At 31.9% G+C, this 20312-nt stretch overlaps 1 protein-coding gene across 1 annotated transcript in view; it reads right to left on the bottom strand.

Moving 5' to 3' along the window:
- Positions 1 to 7334, bottom strand: part of LOC140450184 (lipase 3-like) — a 78017-nt gene extending 70683 nt beyond the window's left edge. The window contains exons 1-2 of the mRNA XM_072543642.1: positions 7141 to 7334; positions 3950 to 4260 (exon numbers count right to left, since the gene is read on the bottom strand). Coding sequence (XP_072399743.1) covers positions 3950 to 4260; positions 7141 to 7224 — 395 coding nt within the window. The 5' untranslated portion in view covers positions 7225 to 7334. The remainder of the gene's footprint in view (positions 1 to 3949; positions 4261 to 7140) is intronic.
- Positions 7335 to 20312: the final 12978 nt, after the last annotated feature.

Here is a 20312-nt window from a genome sequence, read left to right as displayed (position 1 = left end):
GGTACAATTGTACCTATCCAAAAGAAAGGAGATCAAATAATATGTGACAACCACAGAGGAATAACCCTCCTAAACGTAACATACAAAATATTGGCATATATTCTTTACGACCGACTATCGGGATGTTGTGAAGACATAATAGGTAAATATCAGTGTGGGTTTCGTAAAGAAAGATCAACGACCGATCAAATATTTCTTCTAAGGCAAGCTCTGGAAAAACATATGAGTATGGCATCGATACTCATCACCTGTTTGTTAATTTTAGATGTGCCTATGATAGTGTTGAAAAAAACGCACTGTACAAGGCAATGATAGAATTCAGCATACCAGTACACTTGGTAAAATTGGTGAAAGCGACCCTCTCAAGAGTCGAGTGTAAAGTTAGAGTGCAGAACGGAGTTTCCCGAACGTTCCAGTCTCAGATAGGACTTATACAAAGAGACAGCCTATCATGCCTTCTATTCAATATTGCACTAGAGAAAGCGATAAGAGAATCTGGAATAACAACCAGAGGAACTATTATTAATCGCAGCACAATTACTAGCGTACGCCGATGACATCGACATTATTGCAAGAAGAAAGGCGGACGTGATCGAATCATTTAAGGCACTTGAAGCAGCAACAAAAAGAATGGGACTAGAGGTTAACACTAGTAAGACGAAGTATATGAAAGTATCAAATTATATACAAGCAGCACAACCTGAAGATTTAACGATCGGAACATATACTTTCGAAGGAGTAAGAGAGTTTATATACCTAGGCTCACAAATTAATCAGAATATTGCAGTAAGTGCAGAAATTAACAGACGGATATATCTGGCAAATAGAGCCTATTATGGATTAAAAATTTTTTTAACAACAAGCCTAGTTACAAAAAGAACGAAACTAGTGATATACAGAACTCGTATCAAGCCCATCCTCACCCACGCGTCGGAAACATGGACGATGACAAAGAGCGATGAAGAACGTTTAAGATGTTTTGAACGTAAAATCTTCCGACATATCTATGGAGGAGTACAGGAGAGCGGATTATGGCGTAGATGCTATAATTTCGAACTTTACCGCCTGTATGACAAACCTCTTATTATTAGGTCCATCAAAATAAATCGGCTGGGATGGTTAGGTCACATAAAGAGAATCGATGAGATGGAGCCGCCAAAACATATTTATAACCAAAGAATAGAAGAGAGGGAGAAGGAGAGGCAGACCCAGAGCACGATTTAAGGATCAGGTGGAGGAAGACTTAAGAATGTTGGGAGTACGAAACTGGAAAGCTAAGGCGAACAATAGGAGAGAAGAGACTTATCCTTGAGCAGGCCAAGACCCACCATGGGTTGTGGAGCCAATGATAATGATGATTTTAGAAAATCAACTCTGTAAATTTGAAATATCCACATATAGAATTAAAACGTGATGGGAGCGACGTACCGCCTCTCAAAATTTACCGCCGGGGGCTAATAGTCCCATAGCCCCCCCCTTAATCCGGCACTGCCTCTAACCCAAATAAATGTTATTTAAATTTGCAGTCATGTTTTTTAAACGACATAACATATTGCAGATGTTTGTGGGCTCGTGTCCTAAGACTTTTAAGCTTGCTTCTATGTCTTTAATGTTTGTTAATAAATAGATGTTCTTTAGTACTACTCTAAATGTTTTCATTTCTTTAGTTTTATATGTATGATATTGCCTGTTTGTCTCATTTAGGGCCTTTATGATTTTGGAGTAAGTTTGTCCATCTTCAACCTGTATTTTTACCTCTTCAGTACTGGCTTTAATACTGTATTTATCTGCAATTTCTTCATCTAACAGTGCCATAAGGGGATTTATATTTTCTACTTCAGTGATCAATATTGATGGTCGTTTGGGTTCTTTCTTGGTGCCTTTATCTGGTATTTCCATAAATTCTTTTTCTGACTCTTCACTGAGGCTACTAAGTCTATTGAGTAGCCACCATTCATTGAGTTTAGTTTATCTTGACGATTTTCAATTTTCTTCCTCTGGACTTCTTGGTATTTTCTACTGACAACTACATGCCATTCGTTATTAGAGTTAGATAAAGTGACGGAATAGTGACGGAAATAAGGTAGAATATGGTATTTGGTTTGGTATCTGTGGATTAGAAGATTGGTAAAGAAATGGAGGTAAAGCATTAGATGTGATTATTTGAGATTGTTGTGAATATTTATTGTACATCTAAATTTGAGAGGGGCACGCCACTGACTGGTTTCCAAGAAACCTGTGCTGCATCATTGGTGCGGACAGTATTTTATTTGGATATAAATGAATTAGTTGCGATGCGTGAGCCATAGGAACGACATTATTATGCAATCAGATTTTATTTGTTACCTACAAAATAAATATGTTGTTTATTTACCATTCTGATGTTCGATATAGAACGGCACAAAAAAATGGCTTTTAACAATTCACTTAATTACCGTTTAATAGTTTTACTTTATCTATTGCAAACGACCTTAGGCTTTGATATATCGAGCTATACTGAAATTCGATCTATATCTAATATTCGTTTTAAAACCATACGTTTTTCTCTTAATCGAAATCAACATACATTAGGCTTAACATTCGATTTCAGCAAAGCCGAAAAATAAAAGAAAATTAAATTATATTGTGTATAAGGAATCACAAAATAAAAAAGTTAATGATATAATTTTATAATATAAAATTTAAAAAAATATCCAAGAAAAAGGACAAGGATGAAGAAAACATTTGAGCATAAATAAAAGTCATGCAGGTAACTAGGGATAATACAAGAACAAAAATGTAAAACAAGAAATTATAACGACTCTCGTAAAAAATAAATTAGGTGAATCAGCTCTAACCTAAAATAATATGGTAATAGTTTCAGGACTGAGCTAGGTAAAAGAAATCAATTGGCCACGTCGTTTTACGATTAACACAATTAGTCCGTCCAGGATATAACGGGTTTCTTCTCAGAATTCTTTTTATATGCACTGATTTGCTTGAGATTTTGGCAGTAGGTAAAAAATATCTCAAGATCAAAATCTACCTTTTGGCAATATGTATTTTTCCACTGAATGCGGTTACCACCCCCAACTCGGGGATGGAAAAAGTTTATCAAAAAAAACCACGGTAGCCAAAAGTTTAACTTTTTGAAAAAACTGTAAAGAACATTTTTGTGTTAAAATTTACCATTCTAGCGACAACCTTTTTTTTGATAAACTGTTTCCAGTGCCGACTTAGGGTGGTAACCGCCCCCAGAGGAAAATCACATATTGGCATAGAGTTTATTTTAATCTTCGAGCTAATATTTACCGACTGTTAAAATTTCAAGCAAATCGATTAACAGAATAAAAATTCAGAGGTTTCTATTAATTTGACCGTCATATCATGGACTAAATGGATTGAGAAATTTTATGAATATATTGATAGCATCACATGTGACGCATTTAATTAAAACAATTATAGCATTTAAGATTTCTCATTAATTGGTCAGTAATTGATATTTTTGTTATAACTTAATTAAATCGTTATGCGTGTATAATTAGGTATATCAGTATCACTGAAAAATAAATGTCAAATGACCATACCTATAGAATATGGTACTGTGATATAATTGGTAAGTTAAAATAAATAACTTATTTTCAAATAATTATTTTCAACCAGAAGATGACTACCGAAATATTCGATAAATTGAAGGTATATTGATATTCTCCTGTAAACCAAATGTAGGCAATAGATTATATCAAAATAAGGTCATTTTGGAAACTCCTTTCAACTGAATTGTTTTGAAATATCAAATGTATTAAAGATTTTCAGATAAAACTGACAGAAATTTGAATTATCCTTTGTTCATTACTTTGATAAAAGATAAAGCTTTTTGGAAGCTTTTGCTTGCAGATATTTTTAAAATAAGCTAATTGATATCGAAATAAAGGTGGCTTATACTATATAAAAAACTATTGAAACTTACGAAAAATCCCAAAATTTTTTTTGGTTTGAATTAAGAATTTTATGTTTTCTACTATAAGCTGTTCCTCTACAATTCATTAACCATACATCGTATCCCTTGTCAGCTAAAATATATGCTAAGGATCGTTGAGGTCCTAGCCAAATATAGTTATCTGCTGAACCCATCATTCCATGATTGAGTAGAATCGGAAGATTGTTGGAACTTGTGGTATTTCGGCCATGTGGTATTCTGAACGCTGTTAAAATATAGTTGTCCTCGGTTTCTATTTGATGTGAGTCGATTGGATAACCAAATGAGGTAACTGACCTGATCTGCATAGAGAGAATCTAGTATTAAATAGTATATGTATAATGTTATTGTAAAATATAATGTAAGAGAAAAAGGTGCATTATTGAGGTTTCTGTATCGTGTTCCGAAATCGTTTGTTTGTGGTATTTCATTTACGTGCAGATGTAGACGTGACCTTATGTTGTTTGTTCCTTTTAGCCTTTATAATATATGTATATATATATATATATATATATATATATATATATACAAGAAATACTGGATATTAGTGACTGTCGATATAAACAAACAACACAGTTTATTAGGGTTGCAGTCAGAAAGGTTTTGGACAATATTGACGAGTATGGTACAACCCAACGATTGTCTATATCAACATTTTGTCCTTCGAAACTACCGATCGCCCATTATCCGCAACTGATCGCCAACAATATAATGGATATCCATCATTTTCCGTGATAAGTTTAGCAATTAGGTCTCTTCGGTATTGCTTGGAACCCGTGCCGTCAGCCATATATAGTGAATTGTAGTTGCAAACTCCGCAAGGTCCACGTATCATGTGTTTGATAACTACTGCATACAATTTTAGCTCAGCTGCTTCATCAGGAATTTCAGCTAAAATTATGGAATTTTATCTGGCCGTATTTTGTCCTCTAATCAAACTAAAATATGCGCATGTGGCGGACTACGCTTTTGCCATTCTAGATAGTACATCAAACGACGGACTTGGCCATAGTCGCAATGCTTTATTAAGAAATTCATGAGGGATTTTAATTTTTGTTTAAAAACTGGCAGTGATGTCGTGTCTATCAACTGGTGTTTGACTATGTGGTAATTTCCTCTTGATGTCAAACCATTGTGGGTTACAGGTGAATGTATCAAATAAGTCAGGGTGGCCATATTGCATAACATATGACATAGCATCTTAAGCATATTCTTGTAAGCACGGGCTTCCTCTGTAAGTGGCTGGCAAAATCTTGTTCCATCTAGTTATTATACCAGATACACGTTTAAAATCAATATTCCGATGATAAAGCATAATATTTTTAAATTGTTAATTTTTTCTGACAATCACGACAGCCACTTAGTCAAGGACGGACGAATTAAACCTACTCGTATGTTTACTGGCAGGTGTTTTGTCAGCTCGAATGATAAAATTATGGCTGTCGGATGGCATCCGATCAAATGCTATTTTGAACATGTTTACTAAATTGTTTTTCTGATGAAGAAACATTTGTAATTCTTGTAAGCACAAAGCTTATCAACCTCCGCATCTGAATTGCACATAAAATAAATTTGTAAAAATTGATGATGTGCATGTAGTAATGGTAACGACATCCCCAGTAAGTGATATAATTATTTTCCTTGTATCTGTCATTTTTAAAGATTGTTGAATAATTATTTCTAATACATATTTTAATACAAACTTGAATATTATAAAAAACTATTAAGGTATAATAACTTGAAATTGGACATACAATTATCCTTTACAATATATGTTGCGCCCCGAAACAGCTCTTATATCTTTGAATGTTGGTCAAAAAGTGTTTAGAATCATTTCCCATTCCAGAAACTAAAGAGCATACCTCGTATTTTTTGTGATTTTTAATAATAATATTATACATATCTTTACCTGAAGCAAGTACTAAAATTTATATATTGTTGAACACATTAAAGAGAAATCAATTTTCATTAGTGGGATATTAAAGAAAATAAAAAGTTTTTTTGGTTACTGAAAAAATCACTAAAACAATCATGTTAATAGGGAAGAAATTGATTTCAACAATAAACAAAGACAAGACAAAAAAGGTTAGTTTAGGTTAGGTTAGGTTAAGTTAAACCTAAGTAAAAAAAGTAAATAAACATCCCAGATTTAGCCATACGGCTCACACTCCCTCTAAGGGGAAAACTCACTCATTCCAGATACCTACGGTATCAAAAGAATTGAGCTCTGGTGGGACTCTTTCCGTGTTATCGAGCCCTAGGTGACTTGGTATCCTGGAGTATCTCCCAAAAATTTTCGTATACTCATCTGACGTTGAGAGAAGCATAATTATTATTATTATTATCAAATACTTGGAAAAAAAAATTATCGACTAGTTTCAAAAAGTAAAGAAGTTCACCCACTTGTGAGCCAAAAGAAGTGAAATAAACGGTAAAAATAAATTAAAAGACTTGATAATTTTATTATTTTTAAGACCCTCTTTTATTTGGAATGTTATAATAATTGTATTTTATGATATGAAATTTTACTATAAGCATAAGACTTGTAAAACCTATTAACCTAAATAACATGCTACATTCAGTAAGTTTTTTGTATTCAATTTATTTAAGATAGTAAGTATCATAAGTTTGCTTCTTCCTATTTCTGATGATTTCAATCAGAATTATTTACAAGATAGTTATATTGATTGGATATGATTGATTGCAAGCGTGATATAAATATAAATTAGGGACGAACTAGTATGCATGTCTGCTTATGTGTTTTGTTTTAGCATTGACTTGGTATTGAATTAACTATTATAAATCATATGTCTTTAAATGAACTCGATCCAGATATACATCTCAAAATTTCCGATAACGCCATTAATTTTAAGGTCATATTTTAAAGTAAGCAACAAATAAAAATTGCCACTACAAGTGAGGCACATAAAAATCATAAAAAATTAACAGTTTTACTTAATTTTTACCATAACGCAACTAAATAGTTGGTTTAAGTACCTAATGAATGCATTTTACTTCTTTTTTTTACTTTTATAAGTAGTAGTTTATTCACAAAAAGGAATTTGACAACCGCTCAGATAGCAAAAAGCATTAGAATATGATCAAAAATATTTAAAAATCTTTGAATTAAATAAAATATAAAGTTTTAATATAATTAACAAGATAATCATTGTTTTACATACCAGTTCCTCAGCACGGTTGAGTTTTTCCAAAAACACCCCTGTTGGACAAAAGCTCAGAACAACCAACAAAATAGAAAAGTGCATATTTGTTTTTGTTACTACTTCTTTGTGGGTATGAGAGAAAAAATGTATCTGTTGTAATTACGTTCATGAACTTGAATTTATAAAGTGTTAGAAAATTTGTCGGAATATTATACCAGTGTCGTCCGGTCAATTATATGAGACACGTTTCCAATTACTACTCATTTAATTAATCTTCGTTGGCTAATAAAAGCTTTAATTTGTAGATAATTTTGTTTTCATTGACAAAATTCAACTTTGATAGTCCACGAGGAGTGGAAAATTTATAAATTAATAATTATACAGCATTGATTTTGTATCAAATTTTAGTACATATTAAAAAAAACACATTTTTTGTACCAATAACGTGGTATGTTCTTAATTATAATTATTGGTAATTATAATTAAGGCTAAAATATTTTAGGTATTTTCACGTGTTTATTAATATTTTAATTTTTATTTCAAGTATCATGTGGTCGTAGAATATCAACAATTATTTGCATTGATCTCCACTCTATTTCTTACTTTTTAAAATAGTGATCTAACTCTAAACCATTAACATCAATACTTTTAATACGTTTTTAGTCTCTGCTATTATATGAGTCGAGGATTACGTCATGACCCATTTTTTAAAAAGGTTTTTGAAAATAGTACTAAAAAGATAACACAAATACAAGGTTTTACTTATTCTCGAGAGGCACTTTTTCAATATAACTCCTATTCCAAAGAAAGCAACTGCAGTACATATGTGTAATTTACTATAGCCGTTTTATGTCATTTTTGATAGATCGAAGTTTAGAATAGGATTTGCATCACTCACGTTTTCATAAAAACAATTGTCCAATGTTGTTTGTCTTGTCTTCTTTTCTATTTCGTCCTTTAATGATTTATAACATGGCTTAGTTAATTCCTCGAGAAACTTTTTTGAAAATAGTACTAAAAAGATAACACAAATACAAGGTTTTACTTATTCTCGAGAGGCACTTTTTCAATATAAGTCCTATTCCATAGATGAAAATATAACAACTGCGATACATATGTGTACTTTACTATTGCCGTTTTATGTCATTTTTGACAGATCGAAGTTTAGAATAGGATTTGCATCACTCACGTTTTCATAAGAAGAATTGTCCAATGTTGTTTGTCTTGTCTTCTTTTCTATTTCGTCCTTAAATGATTTATAACATGGCTTAGTTAATTCCTCGAGAAACTTTAGCGCTACGTTCGACGTCAGGATCGTTTTCAAGGAGGATGTTTATTCCTTGTTTAAACTAGGAAACAGTTTTTGACAAATTTTTCAGCTGTTTGGATACAAGAGGTTCTGTCTCTACATCTCGAATGCTGGTTCTGCTTGCAACTGAATGAGTTCCTCTTATTAATGTTCCTATTAGATTCAAGTACAGTATCTAGAGTTACAAGACATTTATCAACAATATTACTTATGTATTTTTATGTAAATACATACTTGCATACTTACGATAATACTGTAGCTCTAAAGCTGCCACTATACTACTCGCGAAGTTGATGGAAGTTCAGCGAGTACGAGAGTGTAGACAGGTACTTCATGCGACCTCGCTTCGCTTGGTTCTACTTCCGTTCTGTGTCGGTTTTTCGCGTCCAAGTCAAAGGACCCGAAGTTCAAATGCGAAGTGTCACACTACATTACTCGACTTCACGAGTATGTAAAAAGTCACCTCCCCTCGATTAACTTCACTTCTACCTTCGACACTTCGTCCGAAGAACTTCGATCGAGAGTGTAGACGGCGTTTAAGAGTTAAATCGTATTATCGTAAGTAGGAATAAGATCTAAATTTTTTTGTTTTACCTAGTGCTGATGGCATCGAAAATTGATATACGATGTTATTACGCCTACATTTCTGCGGCTCACACTTTCTTTATACAAGCTGAGACAAGTTACGATGCGGCTACGCACTAGTTTCGATAATACTAGTCCTTATTTACAAACAGTGAATACACGGTATTTTGATTTTCGGTGCAGTTTTTCCTTTTTAAACTAGGTATAAAAGAACGGTTTTTCTATAAATTTGATATTACGGTAAATAAGGAATAAACAGGATGGGTTCAAGAGGAAAAAAATTTAGTGAACCTTGTAATAGATGTGCAAAAATTTAACTTTTAACACTGCTAGTCTAATATTTGCTAATAATTGGAATTGACTCTGCCAAAATATGCGATTTCTTTTAGTGGTTTTAATTTTTAGAAGGCAATAATAGGAGTAATTATGACAATGATAACAACTTAAGACGATTAACACGTTCTCCGACACCTACAGAAAATGACGTTAACACAGACTCTGGATAATAAGAGGTAGAACCTAGTACTTTATGGTCGACAGATACAATACTTTTAACTCAGCGTAAAAAAATTATTATTGATACTAGTTTGATTGGTTTGCAAAACACCGAATACACAGATGGAAATATGTCTGAGATTATGCTGTCCGCGACAATACTATATTGGAGGTAGGTTTCTAAAAAGTATGGTTTATTTAACCTAATGCATGCTTATACGTTTGCTAAGGTATATCAAATAAAGCTAGTTTTTACTGCTGGTTGCGTATTTTTATAGTAGCTTTTTCTAATTAAACAAATCTGAGGAAACCCAAATCTTCTTAAAGTTTTTTTACTCCTGATTAAAACTGAAATATAACAGCAAACCTTATTCGATGATCCATCAGGTCCATCAAAGATTTTGGAAAGTGCGAATGAGATGGATCAGACAACCAATAAACTAAAACAGTTTAAGAAGCAAAAAGAAAAAGAAATTCAGGCCAAGAGTAGTCTCGTATTCTAGAAAGGCAATGGTAAAACCTAGAATAATAAAAAAATAGTGTGAAAAGAGAAATTGTAGAATGAAATACTACACATAAATTTTGGAAGATAAAAAGAAGAACTATTTTTCAAAAATTTTTGGCGCTGGGTAATCACAACAGGCACATGGACTTTTTAGCAAAACATGTAACTAAAGAACAAAAAAAAAGTAGAGGCTATCAGAAATACAAATTCTCGGCGTCAGTTTACAATGAAATATTTTTTAATAGTTGGAGAATCGAGCTTTAAAGTTTGCAAACAATTTTTTTAACAGTCTTGATATTAGTGACATTTGAGTACGAACTGTCATGGTCAAACTTGAAAAAAATGAATTTGGAATAGAAAGTCCAGACAATAGAGACAAATTTATTAGTATAGATCCCAAAGTAGAAAGAAATAGAAAATTTATAAGAGAACACATAGAGTATCTGTCCACAACTAAGTCCCACTACACTCGCTAGGACTCCAAACATCAATACCTACAAAATGATATCCAGTCTTTAGCCCAAATGTATGGATTGCAGATTGACTGGGCCAAAGATAAAAAAATTCCTATTGCCACTTGCAGACAGTATAGATATGTTTTTTAACATGTCTCTTTACATAAAAAAGATCAATGTATACTTTTTCCATTGTCAATTTGCCAAGCGTCGGCTTTTGAGGTTCTTTGATGTCGATGCCGACCATTGGCGTGGAAATTAAGAAAAGGGATCAGTTATCAAACGCATATTTCAAGAAAAATCATATAATTTTTATTAATTTTTACATAATTATATTCAGGAAAATTTCTCAATTTTTGGGCAGAAATTGTTTAAACAATTTTTTAAACAAATTCAAAATATCACCTTTTGTGCTCCAAAAAATATTTTTTAGGTTTTTGGGTGACTCTAAATAAGATCTATGTCATTTTTCTCAAAAGTTAATAGTTTTGGAGACATAAGCGATTTAAAATCCGAAAAATGCGATACCTAATATGCATTTTCGAGGCTTGAAAAATATGTAAATGAGTATTTTTGAGATTCAAGAGTATCTAAACTAAAGTATCAACATTGATTTTGGTGAGAAATCGGAGCAATATTTTCCGTAGCAGAAAAAGGTGATCTTTTGAATTTGAATTGTTTCCGGCAAAAATGTCCGGCACCCTTCAACCTTCGATTTGTTTAAACGGGGCATTTTTGAATAGGACTCTTCAAAGGACAGAATCAGTTTTTTTTTCAAATGGGAGCGGGCTCACAACACCGAATAAATAACAAATTAATTCTTTCAAATTAAAGCTTGTTAATTTTAGTGATTTATAAGAATATTGGACTTATTATTTAGTTTTTACATAAACCATAATATTTTTTTACAATTATCTGTAAATAATGGCTCATTCTGTCAGAAAATTTTAAAACATTGTCTATCCAGCAATTAAGATAGTCAACTGAAATTTAATTTTTAAACACGGCCTACTGTTAATGCACAAACAGGGTGAATCTTCAATATTTTGCTTCGAGTTAGAGATATCTGAAAAAGTTATTTGGAAAAGATGTTCCAAATATTATTTTAACCCCACATAACAAAGTTTTATGTCAAAATTCGCACTTTTACTTTTTTCATTAATTGAAGAGCTTATTTCCAGTGTCTTAAATCCAAAATTTCGATTTTTTAAATTTTCTTTTTTTAAACTTTATAGATTTCTTCAAGTCTAGAATAAAGTTATATGTACCAAAACAACTTCTTATTTACCATTTAAAAGTGCATATGAAAATTGTAAAATTGTATAATTTGTATGTTAAATTTGTATGAAAATCTGTAATTTCATGGATTTCATTATATGGATGTAAGACACTTTGGAAATAAGCTCTTCAATTGTAGTCAGGATTCTAAAACGGACAGTTGGCTGTCCCGAGATGCATCTTTAGACAGCCAATTGTAGATTTAGGATCGAGATTACAAATAATACTGAAAAACTAAAATTGCGAATTTTGTCATGAAATTTGGTATGTGCGTTTACAATAAGTGGAACAACTTTTCCAAATAAGTTTTTCCGATTTCTCTAACGCGAAGCAAAATATCGAAAATTTACCCTGTTTGTGGATTCGCAGTAAGCCGCGTTTAAAATTTAAATTTCAGATGACTATCTTAAAAAAATGTGCACTAACAACATGTATGACTGTGCAAAATGTCAAATCTGTATGTATTTTAGTAGCTGATATATAGAGTTGTCTTCATCTTAAATGCGACACACTGTATAATAATGAATACTAGTGTTCAAGATGCATCGCGATAGCTGTAAAGAAATTAATTAGAAGGACTGAAAAGAATCGTCAGTGTGCCTGTAAAATTGTAAACTGTTCGCTGAATAACGTCTTTTGCAGCAGTGTCAATCCTACCCAATTTTTTATTTGGTCGCTTTCGTTTTAAGGAATGATCTGTAACTGTGCCTAATTTAATAATTGTATATATCGTCTTATACCCGATTTTTTTAATACATGAATTCTCGAAACAATTGCATTATCAGCCATCCCAATATTTTCTTTTTTCAAACACTCATACATATTTAAAACTATTCTTTGGGATTGTACGTGCAAATCTTTATTTTTTAATTCAGAGCTGTCATTAACATAATTGTCATTATTTATTGATAACACAGAAGTTGATGCATCTTAAAAAATGCCATCCTAGAAAAATATAATATTACTTATAACTTATATTACCTATACCTTATAAGCCTCCGCCACTGCAATAGGAAATATTTTAGGGTTTCGCATAGCAGACAACAGGTGTTCATTAGAATTTATTGGTTTGCGCTTCGCGCTGTTGCCATAATGCATGAGTTTAAAATTAGTGAATATAACCTTAATACCATTATTAATATATCTGCAATTTTTCATGTTTCCAGGTAAGGTATAAAATCAATGAAATTTGGAAAAAAAATAATACAATTCTTGAAACCGTTTTTGAGAACTTGGATTCTTAAAAGTTGTCTGATTTCTTAAAAGTCGATCATTATATCTATAAAAGTATTACCGCTAAATTCACCAACAGGGCAACGTCGAACGTTCAAATTCTCTCCAGACTACAATGTTGCCAATATTCGAAAATTACTTAGAATATAAGTAATATATACAAAGTTCACGGTTGCTTTAATTCATTAGTGAAGAGTCCATGGAAATATTAGTACCTAGTTAATTAATTTATATATATATTTTTGAGAATAAGTTCATATTATTTTTTAAGAGTGTCGTTCGTTGACTAGCAATTGAATAATAACGAATAGAAAATAGAGAATATTTTTTAAATATAACCTTAGGAATTTTAGGAAATATGTCTGACAACCTTGATTTGAAAGGCGGTCTCTTTGATACCAGAATAAGACATGTTTATGTTGGAAAATTATTAGTGGATGTACTATAACATTTGCTGCCCCGGTGGAACAATGACGCAACTACAAAAGTGTAACTTTTCAGGAGAGCCAAAAATATAAAATTATTTTACTTAATACCTCATGCAATAAAGCATAATGAAGTTACTGGATTAGTATTAAAGTTATACTTAGCCACCGTGATCTACTGTAACTCTATTACACATTCGAAATGAATTATTAATTTTTCATCCCTAAATTTGATCCCCAATTGCAATTACGTCATTGTTGCCACAAAATAACTAAGGTAACAATGACGTAATTGTAATTGGGGATCAAATTTAGGGATGAAAAGTTAAGAATTTAGAATTTAGTTTTAGAAAGAAAAATTTAGAATTTAGTTTTAAAGTTAAAATATTCCACATACATACTCATTTTGTAAAATTTTTGGTTACCTAGCTAGTTTTGAAAGATGGCATAAAATAAGAACAAAAAGTCGTTGAAAAAGTTTTTTAAACAAATTGAAAATTGTAGTAAAAGCAAACATTTTTAATAAAAAGGAACTTAAAAATAAAATTCAAATTACAGAAATAGTACAAACGAAAAATTGAATCGTAAAAGGCTTTACAAAATCCAGGAATATGTTTTGAAAGCAACTGTTTTAAATCTTTTAGTTTTTTATTACCTAAAGGAACTTTTGAAGAATAAGCATTACACAACTGGCATATCGGTGAAAACAATTCGGATGAACTCCAACCCCTTCTTTTTTGGCAAACAATAAATTTCATGCCTTCCTCGTCTTTGGTGAAATCTAGTCCCAGTTCATTGTACAGTGCTTTTTCATCGTAAAACTCAGTGAAATCCATTTCTTTAACGTAGTTATAGGAGCTCCTGTTTTCTTAGCATCCCTAATTAATTCAACGTATTGCTCGGGAATGTAGGTAGACTCTTTTTGTTTGCCCTCTGGACTGCTTTTTCTATTATACTGTGGACTAAGTCACCTTTATTTTGGGTGTGACCGCAAACAAGGTACTTGTTGGTAATATAATTGATGTCCAAAGTATTGACAGCAAACAGGTACATGGCAATTATAATTTTTTTTTGTTGGTTCCCACAGTTATCGGAATAAATAATTACATTAATTTCTGGGCTGGTTATTAACAATTCTTTTAGATATTATTAAACGCAAGATGCCATTTCTATTGGCCCTCTATTCCCCATCACTTAATTCCAAAAGCTAGCTTTTTTAATTTCACAAGTGCTATCTGTTTCGGAGACTTGACCTTTTTTCACCTTTACTTCTACTACTGTAAAGTTATAACATTTTAAGTGAGATTTGTAAAAAATGCAGTACTTTGTCCTATTGGACAAAGTCCTGTTTTTCTCGCTTCAGATACCCTATTTGGACATTTCAAACGGCAACATTAAGTCAATGTTGCCTCACAATAAGGAGAAATCCAGATGAACAATGACACATAATACAGTTACGTCAATGTTTCCGCGTATCTGTGAAAAAACCTTAGAGCAACAATAACATAAAATACAATTGCGTCAATGAAGCATCGTAGGTACAAGCGTACACTCGACCTATCGAAGCACAACTATACATTCTGTCATTGTTTCTCCGAGATTGGCTGATTTTTCAAATATGACGCATCTGCTCCTTGGTGGCTAAAAGCTAAACAACACCTCTAACAGTGATCTGACAAATGGGGTAACCAAGTTTGGACCCAATCACGACATAAACTCATTTTCGATAAATTTGCAGTTACGTCAATGTTCCACCGGGACAGCGAATTTAAAAAACGTCATTATTGGCAAATAGTAACAAAGCGGAAGAATTAGAGACAGAAAAAAGAAAACATCAAGAAAATAAAGAAGCTGTACGAAAATTAAAACACAACGACAAGCAGCATGCAAAAGAGGACAAATCATTCAACGTGACTTTTTACGATTTGCAGAAGATTTTTGTAACCCCCTAAAAAGTATTTTTTATTATAAATTAAAATATAGCACTTACAATTTAATCCTATTTGACATAGGTAATAATAAAGCTCATTATTACATATGGCATGATACAATTGAAAAGCGGGGAGCGGACGAAATAATTGGAAGTTTTGTACTGGATTATATAAAACACAAAATTCAAGATGGAGTTAATAGCTTTGCATTTATAAAGTATTATAAATCAAAATCGTTTTGTTTTTGCAATGTATGTATATGTTGCAGAAAAATATAAAGTTTATATAATCCACCGTTACGTCAGCACCGTGACGTACGGAGCAGAAACACTTACCTTAACAAAAGCAGCAGCTACCAAACTGAGAGTCACGCAGAGAAGAATGGAGCGGTCCATGTTAGGAATAACTCTGCGAGACAGAATAACCAACGAAGACATCAGGAGAAGAACCGGAGTGACTGACATCATCGAGAAGATAGCCAAACTAAAATGGAGATGGGCAGGACACATAGCCAGCATGACAGATGGGCGATGGACAAAGAGGTTATTGGAATGGAGGCCAAGGGAAGACAAGAGAAGCGTCGGTCGACCACCTACAAGATGGACTGACGATTTAAGAAGACTCGATAAAAACTGGATGAGAGCGGCGCAAGATAGACGGGGTTGGAAACATGAGGAAGAGGCCTATGTTCAGCAGTGGACTCTTGAGGCTGGATGATGATGATGAATCCACCGTTTGTTAGAAAAAGGGCATACCCAAAATGGGGGAGACAGCGTACACGGATTAATAGAGCGATAAAAAAAAAGGTAAAGTCGTGTATACTCCTGGCCAATGGATTATGCTTATTAAGACGGCAAAGGTCACTGGAGAACGTTATAACGTAATAGGAGTTAACCAAGATATTGTCTATGATTTAAAATAGTTAGTAACAAATTATAGAAATTGGAAGACCGATGAAAGTGGAAAGTGCGTTAGATGGAATGATGTAAGGGAGATAGAAATCTCCACTGAAGAACTGCTGAAAATAAAAATAAAATATGACCTTATAGATGAAAATAAAAAATATATTTTAGACTTAAACAAGAGAAATAATATAAGAATAAAAAAGCTTTTAATATGTACAACTAAAAATTTAGTCAAAGCCTATAAAAACTTAATTCTCAATTAAAAAAAATATGATCACTTGAAATACCTATGCAATCGCGGAGTTCCTGAAATGTATTACAACTTTTTTTAAAATCTTCCATATCAAACACTTAACCAAGAAAATGTAAATAATAAAGCAAACTGATTACATATATCTTTACATTGTAATGAACACATTTCTTTTCCATAATTTTTGTTTGTGTTTTTAAACAATAGTTTTTTTTACCGTGAAATCAAAGTAATAAATAACCATTGTCAAATGTATTTATGTATTTTTTGTGTATCTTTAGATACGATGTTAGTGACTTCCGAAATAGCAAGCAATTTCATCGTATCTTCACATGTTAAGTAATTTAAAAAAAGAGAAACTGTTATATTGATCTCATGATAAGATATTATAACATTTTAGGCCAAAATTGAAAAATCGAAAAGAATGCAGACACATCTCCTATGTCTGCAACATTTGATTTACTGTTCCTTAGTTTAAACCAAATAATTCAGCTTCATTTGGAAATTGCATACGTTACTGTCACAAAAAGATAGTTGTTTTTGTAATATGTCATACTTTTACTCTGTAAAATTAGATAAGCTCTTATTAAATACTTACCGATATTAGCAATACATCTTAGGTGTTTCAATATATTGTAAATATTTTTATTAGACAATTTGATAATGGTGTATATTATTTTAATATTATTAAATCAATGAATAAATTAATTAATTTAATGAGCTAGTTAATTAGTTTCAAGTAAAATTTTAACATTAAAACTTTAAATTAAAACTCTTTTAATGGATGTATTCAGCTAAATAAAGAAATAATGTTCTCTTCTTGCTATTTTCAATATGTATAATATTTATATACAAAAAAGAAGAAGAAAAATATAATTTTAAACTGTTATTTCCACATAAAAATTGTATATATTTATTTAAATAAAAAGATTTTAATAATTTCATATTTTTTTCCCACCGTTCTTCAATATTAACATCATACATAATTATATGATCGATTCTAATAGGCGTCCAGATCACTAAGTGGCACACCTTCGTTTTTGTTAAATATAGGTTCCCTTGAATTAGATTGTAATAAGTGTGCTTTGTCTTCAGTACGACTTCATTTTTTTCATTAAAATATATGATATAGTTTGTATCACGCATATCATTAACTAATGATTTGGACTCCCTCAACTTGTAAGTGCACTTCACTTCAACAATAAAATTATCACCATATAATCCATCAGGGCTGCCTCCAATATATTCACACTTATCTAGCCATATTCCTGTGGGAACAACGGTAGCTTTTAGATTTTTTTCAGATAACGAAATTCCATTAGCCTCATGTTCTTTTTCTCATTTTATGACCTTTATTCTGTCCAAAGTATAGCTTTCTGAAAAAAAAAGGGATATACTTTTGTTTTATCACTTTATTGTCTAAACATATAATCTTCACTTGGTTATGTTTCAAAATTTTAAGTCAATGTATTGTAACTAATAATGAATTAATTTATTTAAATCTTTTCAATTTATTTATAATATAACAATAAACCATCTTCTAAAATGATGAAAAATATTCAAAAGAATATTCTAAAATGAAAATATGTTACCTGTTAATCTTTAAAGCAAGGATGCTGGGAATCTATTCCTTTTTATAACCGACAAAATAATTCCAAAATCGCTAAAAGTTTGTCGATCCTTCCTAGTAATCAGCTATGTCGCATTAAATGACTGTCCCACAGTTTTCCCAGATATATGTTTTATTTTTCTTTAGAAAACTTTTAAGTGCTCTTGAAGATATATAACTTTATCACGACATTTTCTACGTATACTATACCCTCTGGAACGGGGGGTTCCTTTTTAAGAAGCCATAAATATCCAACAACATTTTTAAATCACCTAGTTTGTCTTTAACCCTCGAGCGGGCGCGCCCGTGTATTTTGTACACGTCCAATAGAAAAAGTCGTCTAAAAATAGAAGTGTCGTCAATCTGGCGATATCGTCGCGTCTATTCGTCCAGTAGAGATCTGTCGTTCGAATGGTTAAGTAATATTTTTTGTTGCAGCTGAGTTTTGTGAGAATTCTTAGAAATACGAGAGTGTGACGGCTTTGTGTACATAATACACGGCGCGCATTCTAATGTAAGTATTTTATCCATTATTTATTTTACTTTATAAAAATTTGTAATTCAAAATTAAAGTCAAATTAACTTTAGTTTTACTTTATTTTAGGTTGAACAGGATATTGTAACATAATTGAGAAGGAATATAACGGCTACGCTGAGAGAATATCATGTAAGAATTTAGTTGCATTGTTATATTATTTGTGTGTTACTTCTTTTTATTTTTGCAGGGCTAGAAAAAAGTTTTTAACTGAGGCTGAGTTATATAAAAATCTTAATGAAGACCCAGAAACAGAAACTAGTGAAATAGAATATTCCGATGAATCTGAGACAGATGAAGAAATAATACACCATGATGACCACAATTCTGAATCTGAACAAGAACAGAATGACCACGACAGAGTCAGTAACTTCGAGGATAATACTACAGTAAGTACGACTGCTTTCGAATATTTTCAAGGTAAAGATAAAAAAACTGCATGGCGTAAGACTCCGCTGTCGTCGCAATCAAAAATTAAAAAGATAAATATTATCAAAATACTTCCAGGACCAAAGGCAGTTGCTTCAAAAGTGACCTCAGAACTTTCAGCTTTTGAAAAAATTATAGATTCTGATATATTAGAGAACATCGTACAATTTACTAATTTGTACATTGATAGTAAACAAGAATCTTCAATATAAAAGAGAACGAGATATGAAACATACTTCAAAAAGTGAAATAATGGCGTTACTGGGAGTGCTTTACCTCCTAGGCACTAAAAAGGCTAACCATACAAACGCACTTGAACTTTGGACATCTGATGGAACAGGTATAGAAATTCTTAAAGCTGTAATGAGTTACAAAACATTTTTATTTTTGTTACGTTCAATGCGCTTTGATGACAAAACCACAAGACATGAACGGAAAATATATGACAAACTTGCACCAATTAGAAAAATATTGGACGCATTTGTTAGTAACTGTAAAAATTTCTATAATCTTGGTGAATTTGTTACAATAGACGAAAAACTAGAGGGATTCAGAGGATGTTGTAGTTTCATCCAGTATTTACCAAATAAACCAGCAAAATACGGTATCAAGCTGTTGATGTTGGGCGATGCACAAACTTACTTTGTTGGAAATTTAGAGGTTTATTGTGGACGGCAACCTGAGGGGCCTTATGCTGTATCAAACTCTCCCAGTGATATTCTAGATAGGCTTATTGATTATATAAAAGGTTCAAATTGCAATTTGACAACCGATAATCGGTATACCAGTTATCCTTTAGCTATTTAGCTTTTGGAAAATAAAATAACTACAATTGGCACTTTGAGAAAAAAACAAAAGGGAAATACCTATTGAGTTTTTACTCCAAAACCAAAAAGAAGTGGGAACGTCACTCTTTGGATTCCAGAAAAATGTCACTTTGGTTTCATTTGTTCCAAAAAAAAAGTAAGTCGGTCATACTTTTATCCACGATGCATGACACTGCCACCGTAGACGTCGAAACTAAAAAACCAGAAATTATTCTAGATTATAATGCCACAAAAGGCGGTGTGGATACTATTGACCAAATGTGTGCATCATATTCTGTAAAAAGAATAACCAGAAGATGACCACTAATTATATTTTTCTCTCTAATGGATATAACGGTTATCAACGCGCAGGTGTTGTTTTGTGCCAATAAAACAAATCCCAAAATTGTCGCCGAATTTTTCTAAAGAATTTAAGCTTG

The sequence above is a fragment of the Diabrotica undecimpunctata genome, chromosome 9, assembly GCF_040954645.1.
Source record: "Diabrotica undecimpunctata isolate CICGRU chromosome 9, icDiaUnde3, whole genome shotgun sequence".
Classification (NCBI taxonomy): Eukaryota; Metazoa; Arthropoda; class Insecta; order Coleoptera; family Chrysomelidae; genus Diabrotica; species Diabrotica undecimpunctata.
The sequence above is the reverse complement of the archived record's forward strand: the minus strand, read 5'-3'. Positions and strand labels throughout refer to the sequence as shown.